This window comes from Zalophus californianus, chromosome 1 (assembly GCF_009762305.2).
Source record: "Zalophus californianus isolate mZalCal1 chromosome 1, mZalCal1.pri.v2, whole genome shotgun sequence".
NCBI classification, from domain to species: Eukaryota; Metazoa; Chordata; class Mammalia; order Carnivora; family Otariidae; genus Zalophus; species Zalophus californianus.
This window is the reverse complement of record NC_045595.1, coordinates 70,078,423-70,093,931: the sequence shown is the minus strand read 5'-3', so window position 1 is coordinate 70,093,931 and position 15,509 is coordinate 70,078,423. Positions and strand designations below refer to the sequence as shown.

General features: G+C 38.2%; 1 protein-coding gene across 6 annotated transcripts in view; it reads left to right on the top strand.

Annotated features, from left to right (window-relative positions):
- ULK4 (unc-51 like kinase 4) overlaps nucleotides 1-15,509 on the top strand; it is a 604,302-nt gene that overhangs the window by 21,427 nt on the left and 567,366 nt on the right. For 5 of the 6 annotated variants that reach the window (XM_027585659.2, XM_027585655.2, XM_027585660.2 and 2 more), the window contains 7 exons: nucleotides 1,629-1,744; nucleotides 1,893-1,962; nucleotides 3,527-3,623; nucleotides 8,702-8,806; nucleotides 11,215-11,275; nucleotides 12,626-12,807; nucleotides 13,139-13,185. In XM_027585659.2, coding sequence (XP_027441460.2) covers nucleotides 1,629-1,744; nucleotides 1,893-1,962; nucleotides 3,527-3,623; nucleotides 8,702-8,806; nucleotides 11,215-11,275; nucleotides 12,626-12,807; nucleotides 13,139-13,185 — 678 coding nt within the window. The remainder of the gene's footprint in view (nucleotides 1-1,628; nucleotides 1,745-1,892; nucleotides 1,963-3,526; nucleotides 3,624-8,701; nucleotides 8,807-11,214; nucleotides 11,276-12,625; nucleotides 12,808-13,138; nucleotides 13,186-15,509) is intronic. The other variant, XM_027585657.2, reaches the window with a different exon arrangement.

Sequence of the window (15,509 nt, the reverse complement as noted above, 5' to 3'; positions counted from 1 at the left end):
CAGTGTGAGATTTGACACATTTCTTCCCCCTGATGGGGTAACTGGGATGAAGATGTCCAAATAGGGTTGCTGTCAGTCCGGGTCTTCCATGACTGTGATGAGTGTAGCTTCCCTGCAATGGCTGTGTGCATGAGTGAGACAAAGTGATGAGATTTAAGCCACTGGGTTTGGTGGGTTGTGTTTTACCACAGTATAACCTAGCTCCTGTCTGATCCTGACTAATACACCTCATTTTTGTTATGAAATCTTCTTAGTCCAGGACACTTACACAAGTGGTGGTATAAAGAACCAGCTGAGAAGTGGTCGAATAAAGTTCTGTTAATTGGCTTTGCTCCCCCTCCACTTATTCAGTGGTGAATGATTGTCTGATTCTGGATTTTCATCTTGGCAGATTCAGTGTATTGGATAAGAGAAGCCTGAGTTTTAGTTAAGGTCTCTCCCAAACTTGGGTTTCTCTGATCCAGTGAGATTCAATCCTGTTCTCCCCATTGTGTTAGGGTCTGTGGGGACTACAGAAAGTGGGGCCCTGGTCCTGGTCTTCTAGCATTAGCAAGTCACAGAACACCTCTGCCCTTAGTTTGTCATCTTCCCTTTTAAATCTCTATGCCTTTGATTTTGTTTCTTGCCTTATTGCCCTTGCTAAGCCTTTTTCAGTAAGATGTTGAACGGGAGTGATGAAAGTGAATATCTTTGCCTAGTTTCTGCCTCTGGGGTGAAAGCCTTCAGCCTTTCACCATTAAGTAAAATGAGCTGGAGGTTTGTGTAGCTGCTCTTTGTAGTTTGAATGAATGTTCAATTTTGTCAAATGCCTTTTTCTATCAGTTGATAAGATCATATGGGTTTTCTTCTTTAGGCTCTGATTATGGACTCTTACATAAATTGGTTTTCAAATATTGAGCCAGCCTTGCAATCCTACAGTAAACCCCACTTAGTCATGCTATTTTAGAATTTTTATGTCTTGCTGCAGGTGTTTGGGGCCAAGTGGCAGGAGGACAGCAAGATAGGAGAAAAAAAGAACAGAGCAACAGGGATTTGCCTCATGTTCTTGAGATCATAGCTGTGTGATTAAAGGAGGTGCCCCTCTCTGTTGTAGGCACTGGCTAGAAGCTGCTGTTTCCCCAGCTAGCTGCTGCAGGATTACCCGGAGACTGGAACAGAATAAAATGGAAAAAGAAACAAAACAGAACAAAAAACCAAAACAAACCAGGGGATTTCCCCTGCTCTGACCCTTAGAGGTCCCGTGTCCTGTTCCTTAGAACAGAAATAGGAAGCTTCTCTTGGGGGCTCCTTTTGTCTGTACTCATTGCCTTTGAGTCCAGGCCAGGCAATACTGGAAGGAGAAAAAATGGAAACTCACTGTGGGTTTATTGGTACTTTGAGTTCTGGTTTCTTTCCCCAATCTGAGTGCTGCTATTTATTTCTCAGGGATAAGGTTTATAGACTCTGTACAATGCCTTTGGTATAGTGAGTGCTCATTTTAGCTACTCAGTGACCATACTTTCCAACTCCACGGCTTTGCCAAATGTTACTTGTAAGTTAATGATCTTTTCCCACCTCTTGTTCTACACAGAAAATGATAGAAAGCTCAAAAGTAAATTTGGTTGTGTTGGTTTTCTCCTGTTGAACAGCAGGAAAGTGATGCAGCATTCTGGGACACAAGATTCCAAGGAGTTTTTGAAGCCTCCGAGCAGACAAGCCAAGGGGGAGAAGAGTGGTCAACGACTAAGTCATTCTTTCAGACTAGGTGAGCTCTCACTGGAGCACGTTCCTGCTGCTCACAATGCTGTTTCTGAGAGTTTCTAGTTTTTGTTACCACTCCTTTAAGTCTGCATCCTGCTCTTCTCATGGTATTTTTGGTCCTTTATGGATAATGTTTTTCTTTCCTGCCACAGAAAATCCAACTGAGTTGCGGCCTAAAAGTACTGTTGGGGGTCAACCGAATGAGTCCATGTTTCTTCTCAGGTATGTATGTTGACAGAGCAGGAGAGAATCCATGGGAGATGACAGGGTCTTCCCGAAGCATCTGTTGTCCTGGTGCCAAACTGTTACACAGAGCTAAAGGACAGGGATATGAGTGCCAAATTCCAGTTTCACTCTCTGCTTTCAAAGTTAATGTTAAGTGCTGGCCAATGGAATGTTGACTTGGCTGTGCATTTTTAAAAGTTTTTAATTGAACCACCTATTCATAAGGGTTGAAACCTCTTCATTTTGTACTTTCCCTTCAAATAGAATTAGATTTGAAATTTTAGCAGGCCAGCTTCTTTATTGGATAAAGGCCCACAGGAAAGAACAGGTGTTTTTTGTTGTGTTGTTTTATATGGAGGCCTCAATAATGTTTACTTAATAATGTAATCATCGAAATAATTAAAAAATCAAAGGTATTTTATTTTTTTATTTTTATTTTTTTTTTAAAGATTTATTTATTTATTTTGAGAGACTGAGAATGAGAGAGAGAGAGAGTGCACATGAGAGGGGGGAGGGTCAGAGGGAGAAGCAGACTCCCTGCCAAGCAGGGAGCCCGATGTGGGACTCGATTCCGGGGCTCCAGGATCATGACCTGAGCCGAAGGCAGTCGCTTAACCGACTGAACCACCCAGGCGCCCAAAAAATCAAATGGTATTTTAATGTGATTAAGACCAATGTATTTAAAATCTTAGTAATACGTGTTAAGTGTTACATTTTATTTATAGTTTTAGTCTTAGACACAAATAGTTTTATTTTAATGACATAGGGGTTGTAACAATGAACTAAAGTTTCCTGACTTGTTTTACTCTATTTAAATATAAAATATGTTAACTTTATCTATATACATTCTAGGCATTTTAAATTCAGTTTTTAAAAACTTTGATCTTTGGCATATTTTGTGAGTTAAATAAGGACTTGTTCAAGGAATGAATAAACAGATAAGTGAAAGAGAGGAGAGAATCTTGATACTTGGGAATTTGAAGGAATTCATTGTAAAAGACCCTAATGATCTGAATGGAAAAATTTCTTAAAATGAAAAACTCAGAGACCCAGGAGTAATGGAGTGACCCACAGAGTATGACAACCAATTTTAAGGGTAGGAGGGATAGGAGGGATCATTAAAAAGAGATGCAGATTATAACTTGTTTCTTAAATAGGTACCAAGATCATTTTCCATTTCAAACATATTCTGAAATTGTAAATATTTTCCATCCTTTGTAGAGTCCGATCTATTTTATTATGTCAATCCTGATACCAGCAGACATTTAAAAAATAATAAAATCAATGTTTTAAGGTTTTTAGTTAAAATAGAAACTACTGTATATAACATAGGTGCTATAAATAAAAGAAATAAATTAGCCAGGAAATTGCTTTGACATTTACAAAAAAAGTGTTGGATAATCACAAATTAGGGTTTAAATATATGAGATCACCTAGAATCTTGATTATTCTGTTTTTTTTTCCCATGAGGTGTGTTTTTTTTTTTTTTCTCCTCCAGATAATAGTAAACACGTAAAAGTTTCTAAAATGTGAGTAATGTTGACTGGTCTGTATTTTCCAGTTCTCGTCCAACTCCAAGAACGAGCACTGCAGTGGGATTAAGTCCTGGTGAGGATAGGACTCAGCGTTCACCCCAGAAGACTTCTCCTTCAGTCACGGTGAGCAGAGGGGGACTTTTTGTTTTTTTCGCATATGATATAGAGACTCAGAAGAATAATTGCCAAGTTCATCTTTGAACTATGATCGAAATGACGAAATTTACAATTAAGTCGTCATCTTTGATCACTGGTTTTTCTGGTAAGTACTCTTAAGAGGGAGTTGGTTCATAGTTATTTCTTTGATAACAGCTTTCCTGAGATATGATTGACATCCCATGTCATTCACCCAGTTGGAGTGTACAATTCAGGCGCTTTGAGCATATTCATGGAGTCATGCAGCCATCACCACAGTCAGCTTGAGAACACTCATCATCCCACAAAGAAACCGCACACCTATTAGCAGTCACTCCCATCTTCCCTCAATTTCTCTCTCCTCTGACCCTAGGCAACCACGCATTTTTGTCTTGATACATTTGTCTATTCTGGACATTGCGTGTAAATGAAATAACACAATATGTGTTCTTTTGTGACTGGCTTTTTTTCACCTAACCTAATGTTTTTAAGATTCATCCAAATTACAGTGTGTATCAGTCCTATGTTTCTTTTTAGTGCCAAAAAATAATCTGTTGTATATACCACATTGTATGTTTCCATTCATCAGTTAGTGGACATGTGGGTCATTTCCACCTTGTGGCTATTGTAAATTGTGCTGCTGTGAAGTTTCGTATGCACGGTTTTGAGTGGGCATGTGTTTATTTCTCCTCATACCTGTAGGAGTGTAATTGTGGCATTGTGTGGTAACTCCGTGTTCCGAGACAGCTGTGCCATTTTACATTGTCCCCCAGCAGTGGGTGAGAATTCCAGTGTTTACCCATCCCTAACAAAACTTGTTACTCTCCGTTTGCTTTCTAATTGTGGTAAAATAGACTATGTAAAATTTACCATTTCACTATCTTTAAATGGACAGTTCTGTGTCATTGAGTACCTTCCCATTTTTGTGCAACCATTCCCACCATCCATCTCCAGAACTTTTTCATATCTCAAACTGAGACTGTGTACCCACTAAGCAATAGCTCCCCATCTCCCTTTCCTCTCAGTCCTGGGAGCCACGATTCTACTTTCTGCCTCTGTGAATCTGCCTAGTCATCTCCTACAAGTGGAACTATATAATATTTGCCCTTTTGTGTCTGGCTTATTACACTCAGCGTGCTATCTTCAAGGTCCATCCATGTGGCATGTGTCAGAATTTCATTCCTTTTTAAAGCTAATAGTCCATTGTGTGTATAAACCATGTTTTGTTTTCCTGTTCATCCATCTTTGGACACTTTGGTTGCTTTAGCCTTTGGGCTACTGTGAATCATGCTGCATGGTAGCAATACTGGGGTGTATGAAATTTCATCTAGTTTTGATTTGCATTTCTGATGGTTAATTAGGTTGAGTATCTTTTCGTATGCTTATGGACCATATGTATATCTCCTTTGGAAGAATTCAAATCTTTACCCATTTGAATTGTAGAAATTCTTTATATATTCTGGGTATGTGACTTGGTGGTGGTGTCCTTTGAAGCACACAGACATTTTAAATTTTGATGTAGTTCAAATTATCTTTTTGTGTGCATGTTTGTTGTTTATGCTCCTGGTGTCATAATTTAGAAGCCATTGGCTACTTAAAGGTTACAAAGGTGTATGCCTATGCTTAGCTCTTACCTTTAGCTCTTTAATTCATTTGAGTTAATTTTTGTATATGGCATGAGGCAGGGGGTCCAGCTTCGTTGTTTTGCATGTGGATTTCCATTTGTCTCAGCACCATTTGTTGAAAAGACTGTTCTTTCCACAATTATCTTGGCATTCTAGTTGACTATCAATCGACTATAAAGGTGAGGTTTATTTCTGGACTCTCTAGTCTGTTGATCTGTGCATCCTTCTCATGCTGGTAGTAGAATAACTGGTTAGCTATTTTTTTTTTTTTTTTTTTTTCTAAGAGAGCAAGCACAAGGGCGAGGGAGGGAGGAGGGGGAATGGAAGAGGAAGAGGGAGAGGGAGAATCCCACGCAGGCTTCAGGCCCAAAACAGCTCAGTGTAGGGCTCAGTGTCACGACCCTGAGATCATGACATGAGCTGAAGTCAAGAGTTGGACACTCAACTGACTGAGCTACACAGGTGCCCCAATTTTTTTTCTTTTCTTTCTTTCTTTTTTTTTTTTTTTTTTAAGTAGACTCCATGCCCAGCATGGAGCCCAATGCAGGGCTTGAACTCATGACCCTGAGATTAAGACCTGAGCTCAGATTGAGTTGGATGCTTACATGACTGTGCCACCCAGGTACCCCTAGCTGCCTGTCTTGATCACCATAGCTTTTTAGTAAGTTTTGAAGTTAGGAGGTATGATTCTTCCAGCTTTGTTCTTTTTCAAGATTTTTTTGGCTATTCTGGATCCCTTGCATTTCCATGTGAATTTTAGAATCAGTTTGCACTTTGCATGTTTCTGTAAAGAAGCCAGCTGGGATTGTGATGGCAGTGACATTGAATTTGGGGAGTATTGCCATTTTAACAATGTAAAGTTTTCCTCCATGAATGTGGAATGTCTATTTGTTTAGGTCTTTAATTTCGTTCAGTTTTTTTTGTTACGTTAATCACCATATATTACATCATTAGTTTTTGATGTAGTGTTCCATGATTCATTGTTTGTGCTCCATGCAGTACATGCCCTCTTTAATACCCATCACCAGGCTAACCCATCCTCCCACCCCCCTCCCCTCTAGAACCCTCAGTTTGTTTTTCAGAGTCCATCGTCTCTCATGGTTCGTCTCCCCCTCTGATTTCGCCCCCTTCATTTTTCCCTTCCTGCTATCTTCTTCTTCTTCTTCTTTTTTTTTAAACATATAATGTATTATTTGTTTCAGAGGTACAGGTCTGTGATTCAACAGTCTTACACAATTCACAGCGCTCACCATAGCACATACCCTCCCCAATGTCTATCACCCTGCAGAGATATTTTGAATTAAAGTTTTTCCAAGTTATCTCATTGTATTTAGTGCTTGAGAGATATACTTGCTTTTAGTTGTTACTGTAATTTTTATTTAATGTAAAATGCATTTGGACTGCATGAAACTTATTTCTGCATTGAAATGAAATATAAATGCATTATAATCTCATTCTGCCAATAATTGTTTAGTTATATGTGAGATAGAAAATCAGTGTAAAAGTAAAAAATGCATCTGAAATAGATGTTGAATCTCTTCTGGCACATGGTTATTGTAGAGAACACTTAATCATTTTATTGAGAATATTCAAGCAGTAATTATATAAGTACTATATGAGAGTTTATCTTTTCTAATTTTTTAAGTGATACTTTAGATTGAATTACACACTTTTTATAATACCTCTAGAAAACTTGGGGCACCTGGGTGGCTCGGTCGGTTAAGCGTCTGCCTTTGGCTCAGGTCATGATCCCCAGGTTCTGGGATGGAGCCCCACCTTGGGCTCCCTGCTCAGTGGGGAGCCTGCTTCTCCCTCTCCCTCTGCTGCTCTCCCACCTTGTGCTGTCTCTCTCTCTCTCTCTCTCTCAAATAAAATCTTTAAAAAAAAAAATTGTAGAAAACTTAGAAACTGTACAAGAGGACAAAAAAAAAACAAAAAACCCAAAACAAAACCTACTTGTAATTTAATTACCCAGAGGAACTACTGGTTATATTTTGACATATCTTCTTTTGGTTCTATACATATGTGTTCATTTTCAAACAAGGGAACATAATTTTTTAACTTAATTTTTTTTCATTTAGTAGATTGTAGTGTTTGATCATTTAGTTTATTCCTGAGCATTATATTTTATTTTTTGCTATCATGAGTAGGTTTTCTTTTTTATAGAGAGAGCGTGAGTAGGGGTGGGGAGGGACAGAAGGAGAGGGAGAATCTTGAGTAGGCTCTACATTTAGTGCAGAGCCTGATGCAGTTCTCGATCTAATGACCCTGAGATCATGATCTGAGCCAAAATCAGGAGTTGGATGCTCACCAGCATGGGTGGAGGGGAGGCAGAACTACCCAGGCATCCTTGGTATTTCGTTTTTGTAATCTGTTATCTGTGCATACATTTTGTTTATATATAGGAAATTAATTTTTACATATAAATTTCTAATTGGTCTGCCTAATTCTTATAAGAATATATTATATTAGAATATAAGTCATTCATTATGGCCTTTCTTTGAAGTCTTTCTATCTTGAAAGTCCATGCCTTTAAGCATTAAAATTTTTGTTTTCCAAAGTTGTTTCATACTTACTCTTCATGTATTTTTTTTATATATGTCTGTTTTCTAAATTGCAAAGGGGTGGTCTTGGTTTCCAGGAACTTTGTTAGCTAATTATTCTATTCCTTTTTTCATGCCTCTGCCTCAGTTTTGGATAATTTCCTCATTTTTCACTTCACTGATTTGGTTTTCTGTCTTGTTCAGTTTGCTGTTCAGTGTTTCAGTGGAAATTCTTAATGCATAAATCCTCTTATTTTGTCTGATGTGAGGTCCTAAGACATAGCACTAGGAATGAGAGTTCTGTTTACTGTTTGAGCACAAAGAAACATCTCAAAGGAACTGATGGCAAATATCTGGTTACTCATTTTCATTGTGTTAACTCTACTTCAGCTTTTATAGAGGGTTTTAACACTTAGGTAACAGGTACTAACTGACCCTGAAATTCTTTTATGCTGTAATTTTTAACTTCGTACTGAATATTCTGTAAAGCAGAATAAAGTGATGTGTGTTCAGTGGATGAATGATAAAAACCATGCTGGTGATTGAAAAACCAGTTTGCCTCATCATAGCTTAGAACATTAGACTACAGAAGATCTGTTTTCTGGTCCTAACCAACCTTTGTGGTAAACACAAACAAGTCTTTTACTTTGTCTGAGCTTTATGTTTTCCTTCTGTTATTAAAAAAAAAAAAAAAGGAAAAAAATGGGAATGATGATACAGAGGACTGAGGATCTTTGTGAGGATCAAAGAAGACTGTGAAAGTGTTTTGATAGAAAAGTGAGGTGTGCTAATCTAGGTGACCCTTCCAGTGGTGTCTTACTCAGCATCTTATGAGCTCAGTTTTTAAAAGCTCTTCACTAGTCACAGAAACAAAGCCTCATTTTTGTTCTTATTTCAGAATACAAGTGAACGCCTGAGTCAGCAGGACCTGGAATCCCAGATGAGAGAGCTTATCTACATGGACTCTGATCTTGTTGTCACCCCGATTATCGACAATCCAAAGGTGTGGAAAGATGCTGTAACAGCTGAGGGCTGAGCTTTAGACTTTCCTGGGAGCTGGAATCCTGGTGATATTTTCATCGCAAATATTCTTTGCCTTTCCTCATGTCTGCTTTTATGTCACTTGTGCCACGTGTCTACATTTCTAATGCCCGCCCTGTCTGTAACCCTCTTCTCTTCCTGCATTGTTTTTGGCTTCACTGAGTGGTGAGTTTCTTCCTCTTCTGCATCAGCTCTGCCTCCCCTCTGTCCATGGGCTTCTAGGCCTCAGACCTTCGTCCTCAGTCCCTTCGTTTATCCATGTATACTGGGTGAATTTCTCCAAACACTGTAGTTGTGGATGTGTTAGGAAAGCAGATGTGGGTGACCACCATTCCCCCGACTGGGGTGGGTGGGCAGGGCACACGGAGACCATGCCCTCTCACAGGTGCTCAGGACCACAGGCCAGATGGTGGGGAGACACTGGGAGCTTGGGGAGTCCTGATTCACAGTGCATGTCATACCCAGCGTGATTTTTGTTGCTTCATGTTACTTGGAATGTAGTGCTGTATTACTAGGGGAGGATGAGTATTCTGCTTAAGAAAAGAAAAATTAATTTCTCAGGACCTCTGTACTACCTATTCTGTATTTTAATTTTCTTTTTAAATGTCTTCTTCTGTTTTTAATTTATGGCCATTTTCTCTCCTCTCATTGGGGAACATTACTGTAATTTAGAACAAACGGGTTTTTGGATGCATATTTATTAGGTAGACAAGATTTAATATAGATTACCCAACAATTTTTCATAATGGAGCTAATTCTTTTCATGAGTTCAGATATCTGGCAGAGTAATTATGTATCATGCCAAATTTAATGTAATGGGTCATTTTCCCAGTGGACCTTCTAAGAAGAGTTTGTAGTATCTTTTGACCATATTTTTTCTGTTTCTTTATTTCTTTTATAACCATACTTAATTGTTTTGGGGAAACCTTAGTAGAAATTGTTTTAACTTCTAATTTTAGACACACAGAAAAGGTTCAAAAATAGTAGAGTTCCTGTATAGTTTTTACCCTGCTTTTCCTAATGTTAGCATCTTATAGCCCCATAGAATGGTTAGCAAAGCCAGGGAATTAACATTGGTACTGTGCTATTAACTAAATTCCCAAATTTATTGAATTTTACCAGTTATACCACTGATGTCCTTTTTCTGTTCTAGGGTCTCTTGTTAACAGTTTGCTGTTAGGCCTTCTTTTCCTCCTACCTCCTGACCTTGGCTTTCATGGCCTTGTGGTTATTTCTCAGCTTTCCTGACCTTGGCTTTCATGACCTTGACATTTTGAAGAGTACTGGTCAGGTATTTTGTAGACTGTCGCTCAAGCTGGGTTTGTCTAAGTGTTTCTTATGATTAGTATGTATGAGGTTATACATTTTTGGCAAGAATACGACCAGCTAAGCTTTTTAAAATTCTCTATAGAGAAGTTTTGGAGGATTTAGACATAGAGATGATGGTTGAAATTTTTAATTAAAAGTCTCAGGATGAAAGTACCCTTTGTTGTTCCAAACTTATGGAGCAAACTACCTGTTTTTTTCCCTTTCTTAAATGAACCAATTGTGTGCTTCCCTATTAATGCTGTTTACAGCTTCCTGCAATGGATTTGTTCTCTAATTCAACCACGAAGTCCTTACCATTCTTTAAAACCTCAGCCTCCCTCCAGCTCTTCCATAAACCTTGTCAGCCTAGAGTGCTTGCCGCATTCTCTAATATTTTAGAAAATTTTCTTTCTGTGGAATGTTCCAACTCTAATTATGTCCTGCCCATTTTGCATTGTTCAATATTGTATTTTTTTTTTTTTTTTAACAGTTTTTATCTTCCCAGAGTATCAGTTCTCTGACCGTAGGATTGTGTCTTTTATGTCTTGGTTATCCCCCGTAGCACTTAGCATACTGCCTCACCCTCTCAGGCACCCAATAAGTATTTGTTGATATGACTAAATTTCTAACCTAGAGGTTGATTAGCTTAAGAAGATATCCTTTTAAGGATATCCTTACTGGGATAAAGTGCTTCTTTTTAAATGAAGCTTTAGTTTATTGCAGATATCAATTGAATTGATATTTAAAAAATTTTACATATTTGAAGTAAACTCTACCCTCAATGTGGGGTTTGAACTCACGACCCAGAGATCAAGTGTCACATGTTCTACTGACTGAGCCAGACAGGTGCCCTGAAATGATTTTATTTTTATAAATTATTATCTGTGTTTGTATATTTTAAGCTGAAGGGCAATGTTGAATTCTTTTTAGTGACAAATTTTCAGTTTTTTTTTTTTATTCTGCCCTAATTGATTTATAATCTGGTAATAGGCAATATATTAGGAGACAGATAGCTGTCTCAAAAGGCGTCTTAGAAGTTTTTTTTGTTTTTTTCTACCACAGATAATGAAACAACCACCAATTAAATTTGATCCAAAGATACTGCATCTACCGGCACATTCAGGTAGGATTATAGCGGCCTTGTCAAACACATGGACTCTTAGAAGATAAGTATAAATCAGAAATTTAATAGCAAATGGAATATCTTATTTATTGAATAGCTGAGTTCCTGTGTTCTTGCCACCTGGCTGTATTCTTGGGGCAGAGCTGTGTATGTTATAAACCTATAATCCATTCGTGCGAGTGTTTCACCTTACTCAGCTGAGTCTGGGCTGCCATGTACTCTTGGGGGAGTGAAAGTTCCTGTAAAGCTGGGTGGGCCCTTCTCTTGCTCTTGCCCTTTGTAGAGTCCATTGAATTTTCAACACTTATGGTGCTCTTGTGGGTACAGAGGGGTGGAGACCATAATGAAGAACTGAGATTCCACTTCAGAGAGTGGGGCAGTTGACAACGGGGGTCAGATGGTTCACTTTTGTGGGAATGGAGATACTTATGGTATCTCGTGGTGTGGGAATGGAGATACTTAAGTAACTTAAAGGATGATTGTTATGTTTCCTTTCACCTAATGGGAAGTCTTAATTGGGATGAACATCAGAAATTGTTTTATGCCTTAAATTTTGGTGTATTTTGTTTGATAAAATCTATTTGCAGCTATTAAGCTAGATCCAGAAAAAATTTGTTATCATAGCTAGAGTATAATCTATAATTTAAAAGCAAATCAAAGTAAATTAAAAGTAAAATATATTCAAATTTAAATAAACTGTGCCAAGTAGAACCACTATTCATGAAAACCTTAGAGTATTTCAAAATATTCCTTCCCTTTCTCCCTTTATGTTGAATTATTTTAAGAAATTATTATTACAGCTTATTCTGTTTAAAGATAGAAATTAACTGAAACTATGTTAGTTTTAGATGGCATCTCATTGCCCAGTTTTTGTTTTCTGTTTGTGGAGGGTTTGGACTTGGACTTTCCAGAGGACTATTAACCTGTTATGCTTAATAATTTCATTGGAACCTTTTAACAACTGTACAGTTCTTGGCTTTTCTGATATTTTAAGGCTAGATTGCTTTATTTATACAAAGGCTATTTTTGCTTTTTTGTAATACAGTTTAGCTTTGTATTTTGTTAGATTCTAGGTTGCAGGATGATTCTCTTGTAGGCATCTGTTATGCATAGTTTTCCATGCACATAGTGAAAAAGTCTCCCTGGATAGAAAAAGAGGAATCTAGAAGAATAAATAAAAGTAGTGTCATCTTCGGAGGACTTTTTGGTTTTGACATTGTAAAGTTAGGACTTTCTTAGTCCTCATCTTATTTATTGAAATTCTATGTTCCATTTATTTCTCTTGTGTTTTCAGCATTTTTTTTTTTTTTTTACATGATACCTACTTTTAACATTTTCTTTCCTCTCCAGTGGATAAGTTAGTATTTCTAAAAGACCAAGATTGGAATGACTTTTTGCAACAAGTGTGCTCACAGATTGACTCCAGTGAGAAGAGCATGGGGGCCTCCCGAGCCAAGCTCAATCTCCTTTGCTATCTGTGTGTTGTGGCTGGACACCGGGACGTGGCTACCCGGCTCCTCCATTCCCCGCTGGTACGTAGTTTGGTTGTAAAGACTCCTTTCCTGGTCCTTGCAGTGTGCCTTTTGCATGTAACTTTTATATTTCTGTTGAGATTAAAAAATTAGTGCTAAAATATTAATTTGATCTAATTACAGTGGAAAAAAATGATTTATCAAGATTATAGGTTTGCCGAAATTATTTAATCCTCACATCTGAAAGCAGTTGAATAGACAGTAATCTTGAACTTTTTTTGTTGTCTCCTAGTGCAGGGTTCACTTTTCCATTGTCTACAGGTCAGATGTGTTAGTCACTTTCTGTGTCATTTCATGAATGAAATGTACATCTTATTTTTTTTAATTCTAGTTCCAGTTGCTAATCCAGCATTTGCGAATAGCTCCAAACTGGGATATGTAAGTATCATTTATATTTAATAAATTATTCATTAATAGTTACAACATTTATCAAAAGCACATAGGTCCAAATTCTTATATACTGAAGTAATAATTACTCTGAATCATAGGCAGTCATAGGCAAATCATAGGTATCCCAACTGCAAATTTAAAAAGATTTCAAAATAGGCCTTAAACTATTATAAATATAATTCTAGGATTATATAAACTACATCTGGAAACTTTGTTACTGTTCTTCTTTTGAGTATTCTTTTTTTTTTTTAAGATTTTATTTATTTATTTGACAGAGACACAGCAAGAGAGGGAACAAGAGAGGGAACACAAGCAGGGGGAGTGGGCGAGGGAGAAGCAGGCTTCCCGCTGAGCAGGGAACCCGATGTGGGGCTCGATCCCAGGACCTTGGGATCATGACCTGAGCCGAAGGCAGCCGCTTAGCGATTGAGCCACCCAGGTGCCCTTTTGAGTGTTCTTTATTAAACACTTGATTCCTCCTGTGTTTTAGTTTTGCTTCCTGCAGAGTTTTCCCTTGTGACTCTTATCTTTCCCTTACGTGATGCATGACTTCCTCATGATGTTATTTAAAATCTAATGGGATTATGCTCTGTAAGCCCCTGATGGAAGGATGTATATTTGCTTATTATGCAGGCAGCATACCATGGTGGAAAAACACATTAAATAAAGGTTAGAAGGCTCTGGGCTCCGGTGGCCAGTGAGACCGGATGATTACCTCTTTCTGAGTTGCAGCTCCATGGTGGGGGAGGGGGCCCTGTGTGGGGCAATGGAATTGCATGGGCTTCGGATACAGACAGACCTGGGTGTGAGTCACAGATCTGCCTTCTGGGCAAATTGCCTTAAGTGCTGAGCCTCCGTTTCCTCAACTGTAAAATGGGGATAGTGTATCTACCTCGTAGATGTTAATAGTTAAACTTTGAACGAGATAAGTACATGAGCTACTTTGCATGGTGTCTGATTCTTCCTGGGTGGGTGGTAGTTGTTGGGGCGTGGAGGTTGCAGTGGTTGTGCTTGGTATTCTTAAGCCTGCTTATCTTGTATTTCATTTAGAGAAGCACACGAAAACATAAAGGTGAAGGGGTTTTGTGAAATGTGCTAATAACAATTATTCTTCCATGTTGGCGAAATTTGGGGGAAATGAGATATTCACAAAATGCTTTTTTTTTTTGGATAATTTTTGTTATGCATCTTCTAAGGTTACTTCCCCCAGGTAAAACTTGGCATTGCAAATAGGATTTTTAGGTGATTTTTGAGCATGTAAAACTTCTGAGAGGGTTTGTGGTGTGCTCACTAAAAAGAAACCAAAAAAACCAACACTTCAGCTAAAACTTATATCCTTGAATGGGGTGCCCCCTGCTGACTTGTAAAAAATAGACATTTTTTTTTTCCTTTCCAAGTACTGTTTCCCCCCCCCATCTTTTAGATTGAAGCTTCATTATAAAACAGCTTGTGTTTGAGGAAAATGATAAATAATAAGGTGCACAAATCCTCTGCTTGGAACCTTCTTTTATTGTCTTCCTCCATTCAAACACCAGTTCTTCCAGCGGGGCCTTCTCTGACCCAGGTCATATCCCCTTAACAGCATATAAGGGTCCTCAACTTAGCTGGGGGATAACCACTGTTGAAGTAGATGTGTTTATTCCTTGGCTTTGTTCAGCATATAGAAAACAAAATAGAATAACATGATAGAATTTTTTGTTTCTCCAAACTGAGGGTTGCTGGAGCGGGGAGAGGTCAGGGAGTGGGGTAACTGGATGATGAACATTAAGGAGGGCACGTGATGTAATGAGCACTGGGTGTTATATAAGACTGATGAATCACTGCTCTCTACCTCTGAAACTAATAATAGATTATATAATGTTAATTGAATTTAAATAAAATTAAAAAAATGTTTCTTTTCTCCTTATAACATGTACTTTTTTTGAGAGAGAGAGAGCAAGCAGAAGGAGAGGGAGAGAGAGAATCTTAAGCGGGTGCCACGCTCAGCATGGGGCCCATCGCAGGGCTCGATCTCACGACCCTGAGATCATGACCTGAGCCGAAATCGAGAGTCGGCTGCTTAACCAACTGAGCCACCCAGGCACCGATATGTTATGTATTTTTTAATGTCATCAACTATTTGTCTAGGATTTTTTTCAAGGTATGCCTTTTCTTCTATGCTAGGAATGCCTGATCATTTAATTTACCCTGTTCCCTATTTTTGGATAATATTATAACATTGTAAATAATACGTCGATGAACATTTTTGTGTTTAAATCTTGGTGCCTGTTTGTTTTTTCTTTTTCCCCTTAGGGCAGATTTATAGAATTAGA